This window comes from Ruditapes philippinarum, unplaced genomic scaffold, assembly GCF_026571515.1.
Source record: "Ruditapes philippinarum isolate M1 unplaced genomic scaffold, ASM2657151v2 ctg17752_1_1_1_1, whole genome shotgun sequence".
Taxonomy (NCBI): Eukaryota; Metazoa; Mollusca; class Bivalvia; order Venerida; family Veneridae; genus Ruditapes; species Ruditapes philippinarum.
Window position 1 is genome coordinate 6,709 of NW_026864494.1, and position 9,290 is coordinate 15,998.

General features: G+C 31.7%; 1 protein-coding gene across 1 annotated transcript; it reads right to left on the minus strand.

Moving 5' to 3' along the window:
- Positions 1-3,540: 3,540 nt before the first annotated feature.
- Positions 3,541-8,885, minus strand: LOC132725789 (uncharacterized). Its single transcript, XM_060710975.1, has 2 exons — positions 8,867-8,885; positions 3,541-4,500 (listed from the first exon to the last, which is right to left on the minus strand). Exon 2 carries the CDS (start codon positions 4,494-4,496, stop codon positions 3,729-3,731), a length of 768 nt encoding a protein of 255 aa, XP_060566958.1. The 5' UTR covers positions 4,497-4,500; positions 8,867-8,885; the 3' UTR covers positions 3,541-3,728.
- Between the last annotated feature and the right edge of the window lie 405 nt (positions 8,886-9,290).

The following is a 9,290-nucleotide window of genomic DNA, read 5'->3' on the forward strand; positions in this document are numbered from 1 at the left end:
GTAAATAATATATTGTATAAATTTGGAAGAGCACATTTAGAGACAGGTGGCATCTTCATTACTCCCTCATGAGCAGGTTTACAATACGTTGGCAGCTAGGGAAATGATATAACGTTGTATCTATAGTAGTTGGCTCAGTCTACGAGCCTTATGTCGAGACCCAATCGTAAAGTGCCAAATTGATTTAAATCCTCATTTCGATGATTTTGGTATGTTCTCTGATATGTTTGCTCTTTTATTGTTGACATTTTTTTTTCTCGATTGGCTCTCGCATAAGTGACCGGTCCACATTAAATAATTGCTTTTGCTGCAGTGCAAATATTTTATCAAGAATCATATTGCATTCTTCGAGATGGTCACAATCGCACCGCCATTTGCCTTTTTTCGATTTCTATTTAGAATTACGAGGGCCCTCGTATTTGCATCTAACTAATAAAACAAACATTTAACTTATTATTGGCAACACTTTATAGAAAGGTCATAAAACTAATTATCATGTTTGGAATATCTTTTTTCCTTGACAATACTTCTTTCTTCTATTGTTGCTTTACGTGCCGTCAAGTTCAAAGAACGAACGCCCTGAAGCCAGTTTGAAATCTTCTTCTTGTTGGACTCTGTTTCATTTTTCCATAAATGGACTCTGTTTCATATTTCCATCTATTAAAAATGAATTACGTGATTTTAAAAGTAGTTAATAGATATATCCAATTGCATTTTATCAATTAACAAAGTTGTGTCTTTGGAGTCTGCATGTACGTATTGGAGTTTACAATAAACAAGAGAGTTTATCAATTTAACACCTCCTCCTTAGATATGCTCTAATATTTACTAGAAGCGGCAGATATCAGATTTGCCGCGGACATTGTAATATAGTTCTGGGAACACGCTTCATACACATAGGTTTCACATGTAGGGTGTTTAGTAAAGGTTTTCTTTCGGACAAACATATTGTTGTGAAGTTTTACTTGAATAAATGCTTTTAGGATAGTATAATTCATCTGGACAACATTTCTAACCTGGTAAAATGTTGTTTTTTTTTTTTTGCTATTTTGTACAGTCATGAACTGTCTGGGTCATTGGTACAGTTTACTTATTTTAGGTATGATCATACCTCATTCAAAAGGTCTCACAGAATCTGCTTTCCAGGGCATGATAGTTCCAAATAAAGAGAGGTCGCGCAACAAGAGACGCTTAGACAACAGGTATATGGTTTCAGTTATTTTGTTTGTCTTTCAGCGTCTCAGTTATTGTCTGGACGTATCAGATTTTATGACTGGGATTCCTTACTACTTTATCGGACAATTGGATCAAAAACCAACACAAATTTAAGTATCAAAACATGTTTTGCTTTATTCAGCTTCCTCAGTTGATTTATCATAATTTTTATATACAGTTTACTTGGTTCAAATGTCGTGCTGTATGTTGTGAAGGTGGAGAGATTAGATTTCTGTTGATAATAAGTTTAAAAAATTGTCACAATTAACATTTAAAAATTGTAAATTAGAAGTAAGAATATAAGATTAATAAGCCATAGAAAGTACAAATATTTTTATTTTATACAAGTACATTTTGCACTTAGTTGCATTATTGAACAGATAATTATGCAATTGATTGTGAACAAATCCATTAATGTTTCAATTATCATAAGTTACGTTTGTATTGTTCATCAACAAGCATGAATATCTGAACCAGTTGGAAGCCAATTGGACCGTTGTTTAGGCAGTGTCAGCACTTTAAATATGTCGCCCAATGTTCAGGTTGTGCAATGATTTCTGTGCTAACTGGATTGCGCAAGTGGGTCGCACAAAAGTACTTTTTCACACCACCCTAGTTGCGCAAACAGAATGGTAAATAAGCTGAAGAGTTTTCTATTTGTTGAAAAGTATAAAGTTTTTATGAGTAAGTTTAAGATGTTTTAGTTTTTGAAGTTGCGATGTTAAATCATAGATAGGATACGCAATATTACTTGACTGCAATAAATATGATCAAGCCTCTTTTTGAATTTCCTATTCCATATTACCAGTAAAGAGAAATGATAAACATTTTATGCGGAATTAATTGAAGAGAAACAATTGCCTTGACAATATATTGCATACAATATTTAAAAACGTAATACATTGCTGAAATTGATCAGATGCAAAGGTGTAAATTGCTAATAAAAGCCTTTTACTAGTGTTTTCACTGTATCACATTTAGTTTTGCATAGATATGTAAGACATTCATTCCTTTAATTGTTCACGCTCGCATTGGTTCCCGCTCATATCTATAATCATGCACGAAAGGGTCATTGAGGTTTTCCTCCACCTGTATACTTGAAGGTCTACCTATGACATTTACAATATCGGTCTGACATAAAATCAAATAAAAGAAATGTACAAACCGAACAGCCATCATGCTAAACAAAAACATGATACATGTTATAATACTCGTATGTAAAGAGTGATCTACTATTAAAGAACAAAAATTCAATGTCAGAACATGTAATTGTACCATCGCCGAGATGAGTGATGGCATTGACTCAAACAATCAGGTGTGGAAGACAACTGTGAATCTCAATAAGCAAAAAAGATATTCCAGTCACCCAACAAAGATTTATTGTTTAGCATTTTCAATGCAACGACCTTGTCTTGAAGCAGATACTGTGAAAGAAACCTGTAGAATAATATTATATCTCTTTCATCGATAATCTATTGGCAGAAGAAAAAGAAGGCTAAGATTGAAAGAGTTATATATTTGTTTCACATATACTTAATTTAATTGAAATGGAAACAGTAAGCACTTGGTATGGAAACATCATTTATCCCAGAGCGCCGATATCAAAACAAATAATGGGGATTCAAGTCACTTGGCTCTTCCAATTGTGTACCAACCATGTTGAAAGTACTCATAACAATGCCTACCTCAAAATCAGTGGCTGAATATTCATTCAGCGGCCTTAGAAGATTCAAAACCTACCCCTGAACACAATCACAATGACTAAAACAGAGCTTGCCCGGATTAGCATCACTGGAAATCCATTGTAATCACGTTATTAACCATGTGTTGCCTAGACTGGACATTTTTCCCGTTAATAACATAGAGAACATAAGATATGTTGCACATCTACATTATTTCTCCTAGCATACTCAATTTAACAAACTCTGCAATTTTCATAATAAATTTTGTTGTTTTCACTATTTACGAGCATCATTCTTCAAGTGATTTTGTTTGGGTAATTTGACAATTTTATTGTTCCCGTAGGAACGTATTTTTCAGTTAATCATTTGAATGCAGATGCTTGCTCTAAATTCCTACTTGATGGAAACCCCTTTATTGATGCAAATTATGACTTTATTAACTTTATAGAAAATAAACCGGTGTTATATTTTCCTGCAAATAGATGTTCATATACATGTAAACCCAATCTTTTGAGATGCGTACATATCAACCGTCAATGTATACGAAATATATTCTTATACTAGAAATGAAGGGAAATGGGTACTTTATTCTATGGAATTCATTAAAAGGGACCAATTAATTAATCATGCAGGCTTTTGTTCAAATGAGGAAGAACTGTTGGTGGAAAGCATTGATTTATTGGTCTATCAAAACTGACACTGCAAAGTAAAATACAAAATAAAACATTGGCTTCATTTTAAACTATATATCTTATAACTGTTCATAAGAGAAATAAGACAAAGTTATATTTCTAAGCCGACATGTATGATTCCAATATGGCGGATACCATACTACAACTTTAAAACATTAATGCTCCCTGACGATCCTGAAGCTAGTAGCAAACCTGTCTGTTTGTCAAAGAACAACGTTGTCACTGTTACTTCTTCCTCTGATTTGTTATCTATATCATTAACCTTTCTCTGGCCATCCGAACATAACCGAACAATAATTTGCGAAGTATAGCCGCATACTAGGACATTTCCAGCCTCATCAACACTCACTCCCCATGCACTCCAATAGTCAGAATCTTTATATGTTCCGATGAGGTTTCCAGACATGTCAATTGTAATAAGGCCGTTATAGAGGCAAGTAATGTAGATAAGTTGATTGTCTTTGCCAAGTGTAAGATTCCTAAAAGCATTGTTTTCAGCTTTGTTGGTGTACAAAACACGTTGCATATTACCTTCCAGATCGTAAACATAGACAGTGTTAGAGTCAATCATATACAACTGATCAGCATGATAGTGCATTCCTACGCAGTTGTGGTTTTTTTCTACTGAAAACATGATTTTCATGCCATCCTTTACGTCTAGGAAGACTATTTCTGTATCAAGAAGAAGTGCTGCAAGTTCCCTATCATGTATGTAACAGATATTGAATGGCAAATCATTGAGACGTAGACACGATACTAATTTGAACTGGCTGTCGAATTTGATACCTCTTTTGTTTATTCGGTCAGCTACTAATAACTCATCTGTAGAAATTCGACACCATGTGAGGTAATCATGTCTGGTAGATTTCGTGGTCACTTTTAGTTTGTAAACTTGCCCAACTTGCATATCGCTGTAAATGTCGAAAAGGATGGCTTGTATTTGAGTAAGGAATCTAAAATGGTCACTTGAATTGCAATTGAATCATGTTTGAATAGGCAATGCTGGATTGATAATGATGTTTACAATATTGCTTACTATGAAAGTAAAAATCGAAATGAATTTTCTATGATCTTATTATAACTAACAATATGCATGTGTGTATATAAAAAAAGAAATATTACTGGAGGTTTCCTAGCATGTTTAAATTTGTTCAGTTGATTACAATCAGGCTGTCCAGCACCTACTGACAAAAAATTAGGGCAAATTTTAGGGCAATTTTTAAGAAATTTTAGGGCTAAAATTAGGAATTTTAGGGTAAATAACAGAAATTTAAGGGCTAAAATTTGGAATTTATTACTAAATTATGGTCTCAAAAGACCATAATATGGACTCAACTTTGCATATTTGACACAAAAGTAACTCACAAATAATGTTCTAGTTCGGTTATAGTAGAGGTGTTACCAGTATTCCATAGTCACCAGTGAAGAAATGGATTCACTGGTCAACTGCCTTTAAAAAGAGCCGAAAAACTACATTAAAACATAACTAGAATGAAAACATTTTCAAAGTTATAAGTTTACCGGAACAACATATATATTCAATTAGTTAAGCTATGATTAGCCAATAATAAATGGAAGGGGAAATAATGCTTTAAATTTATTTTAGCTATAAATGCATTTTCAACATTTATTCATTTTAAGGTTGGTACATTTTCAACAAGTCTTGATCTTTCTTAAAAAACAATAAAAACGACATGACCCACTCAAGTCATTCCCAGGAATATTAAAACAGCAGGGTATATATTCCTATGAAGAATTTGTTCAAGATAAATCAGGCTACTAAAAATTGTAGAAAATTTCACAACCGTATCACTTTTTTCAATGATTTTCAACAGTTTTTTTCCAAATTTTAAAAAACTTACACTATATGTTCAGAACATGTTAATGTGTACAAAAAGGGTAGCTGAAGGTGTCACTCCTTAGTATGCTAATTAGGTAGCAATATGGTAAAAGCATCCAATCATTACTGCCAGTTTACTTTACCCACTTTATAATTAGCAAATATTGAAACTTGTCTAGATCTACCAGCTGGTATCACTTGCAAAAGATCTGTTATACAGTCATCACTTGAAAATAACTTGATTACAAATTAAGATTTTATTAATAAGGACCCCTACATAAAGTTTGATGAAATTTAGTGGTTCATCGTGTAAATAGTTGCTTTGAATACACCTAAGACTGAGGTAAATGGTATAACTCTGTAGCCAAAAAAAATTGTAACTTCCTTGGAAATTTTTTTTTGGAAATTTTTTTATCAAAATTTTAAACAGGTGACAATTTTGATATAGTCAAAGTCAGACAATTTTCATTGTTCCATTTAAAACAAACAGTTTCTTATTATTTTTCTGATAACATCTGACAATTTATCAAGTACATTTCTGCAGGAGTTGAAGTAAATACAACATGTGACTTTATGCAATTTAGTCAGACATGACATCAGCTCCACTGACTGTTCGAATTTAGGTTGTGATTGAAACATGTTTGTTTCGCGATATGTTTATCACAAAAGATAACAAGAGCTGTCGGGAGGACAGCACGCTCGACTATTCTAAGTGCTTGATAGTAAAAGAGCCTTGATAATGTTAAATTTTTTAAGTTCACAAAAGGGCTAATTTTTGTTTATAAATTCATGTTATAGGCCTTAGAGAGAGTCTAATTATACAGTATTGGCTTGACTATTCGGAAGGTAATGTCACAAGGGTGTTTTATTGAGTATAATAATACTAATTACCTATGAATACATAAATTTGACAGAAAAGGTATAAAGGCTTGTTATTAAGATGTTTTATCAAGTAAATCACTGCTTTATTATTATGAATGCATAAAATTGTCCCAAAAATGGCACAAACCCTTCAGTAGTTATTGAGATAACAGCTTACAAGCAAAACTTTACCATGAATTTCTAAGTTGAAAAAGGGGAGACAAATCAGCCTAAATGCAAGATAGAATTATGGATCTTTGTCAGTGACCTACAATTATGACCCTAAATGCATATGTGAAGTTTTAAATAAATATCTTTAATAGTTATTGAGATATGTAAAACTTGCATGTAAACATTAACCAAGAGACTAAGTAGAAAAGGGGATATGAATCAGCCTTAATGCAAGATAGAGTTAAGGAACTTGGTCAGTGACATACAATTATGACCCTCCAATTATGACCCTAAGTGCATGTGTAAAGTTTCAAGTAAATATCTTTGAAGACCTTTAACCTTTAACCAAAATATTTAAGTTTCAAAGGGCAAATAATTCTGCAAATATTGCAGGCAGAGTTATGCAATTTTGCAAACTGATGTTCATTGTTACTATAAAAAAGTATTTTAAATTTCAATTGAATATCTCAAGCAATAATTGAGTTATTTGACTTTACAAAAAAACTTTAACCAAAATTTCTAAGTTCCAAAGGGGCATAATTCTGTCAATATTGTAGGCAGAGTTATCCAACTTGTCAATCTGATGTACCTTGTTACTATAAATAAGTATTTTAAATTTCAATTGAATATCTCAAGCAATAATTGAGATATTTGACTTTACAAAAAACTTTAACCAAAATTTCTAAGTTAAAAAGGGGCATAATTCTGTCAATATTGTAGGCAGAGTTATCCAACTTGTCAAACTGATGTACCTTGTTACTATAAGTAAGTATTGTAAGTTTCAGTTGAATATCTCGAGCAATAATTGAGATATTTGACTTTACAAAAAACTTCAACCAACGCAGACGCCGACGCGGACGCTGACGCCGACGCCGGGGCGACTACAATAGCTCTCATATTCTTCGAATAGTCGAGCTAAAAAAATAGGAATTTAAGTGAAATAATAGGGCTTTTTTAGGAATTCCCTTTGAATTTTTCATTTTTTTAGGAATTTTAGCCAAACTGAAAAAAAATTAGGATTTTTTAGGAATTTTAGGGACGCTGGACAGCCTGTGTAACAAGCGATAATGCACATGATATTAGAAATTTAGCTATGTTTATATAGCCAGCCTTCCATGTTTGACAACAGTTACAAACAATTCTCGTGTAAAGGTACAAAAATGTTTATATTTAAAGTTCTATAATATGTTTTATGCGAATATCTAGCCCCATGCGAACGTACAAAGAAGTTAGTTGACACATTGTATTGTACTGCTATATGTGTAATGTACGAATATTAGCTGTCATGTAATTGTATATAAATGTATGATTGATACATTGCAATTTATTTTTGTGTATTATATGTATAATAGGTTATGTAACACGATGATTATAAAGGCTATAAATTTGTAAGTTTCAAATCATACACTGGTCTTACCTGTATCAAGTTTGAAGCATTATATGTGTTCAAAAGTATAGTTTAGAATTAACATTTGTTTTGTTTTGTTTGTATAATTTCAATATTGTGTGCCATATTACTATTGCAATAAATCAAAACCATATAGCTTAGATTAGTAAATGTACTACAAAGACCAGTGTATGGAAGAAAATTTAAAGTATACTATGTAATAGATGCTGACAATGTCTCTTCCGAGATTGCAAGTTTAATACATACACGAAGTATTTCTAATTATTATATATTTGAATGTAGAATCTCTCAAAAAGTAAATAACTTGTAAATTGAATATATAATCAATGGTAACCATTAATAATGAAAGAAAAGAAATACTTGCAGTCACGTCATCTTGCTATATAATTAGTTATTTACTTATGCATACATTTAATTGTATATATCATGAATGCTTGTACATGACTCTTTTGAGAGTTAATTTGCAAAATAAAGATTCTTCTTCTTCTTATATACCTAATAATTAACTGATAAAAAAGTTATTAGTTTTTATACCACATTGTTGTTACATGTTGAAGGAGGCACTAAACGGTCTAAAATAGGAGTTTTGTTTAAATCTTTCTTTTTTCATGTAAAAAATTGTTCATGCATAATATAATATTTTTTACCTGTCAATACCTTCTAAAATATTACACGGTGATGGCGACCGTGTACCTAGAAGAACATAAAATATAAACTCTATATGATTTAGTGCACGAATACTGGTATATCTTACAAAGACTACACATGTTTTAAAATTTAACTGTAATAACATGCTAAATAAAACAAACTTGATTTTGTTTGGACGGTACTGAAATACTTGACTTAATGTTAATTAAAAAGTCCAAATAAACATTCAATGAGAAATGACACATCTAAATTACAATTAGTAATGACACATCGAAACTGAATTTTTATCATGCAAACTAGAAATAAATAAAGCTCTAACAGTATGGTAAACTTATCGTAGAAATTTTACCTTCGATGGCGTTGCTTTCTCCTTGTTGAAATATAACACAATGTTAATATCAGTATAAAAACGATATAATATACACTGTTAAAGGACAATATGTATAAATCAGTATAAATGTAGAGAAGATTCAAGTTTTTTTCAATAAATACTGGATTTATTTTCATAGAATATGAAAACAAATATCTTATGGTTGGTGGTCGACACCAGTAAAACATGATAATTTTCATACCTTGATATAAAATAGATCCTGTATTTAGAGTAAAAAAAAACAAGAATAAAGATCAACAAGGCAAAGGCAACGTTCACAGGACGCGGCCCCCGACACACTCAATATTCATATTCATATTCAAAACTCATGTTTTCTGTTCATTATATACTTTTTTCTTCTTTTTTAAAAAAACGATCCGAAAGACATCCCATTAGGTTTTGT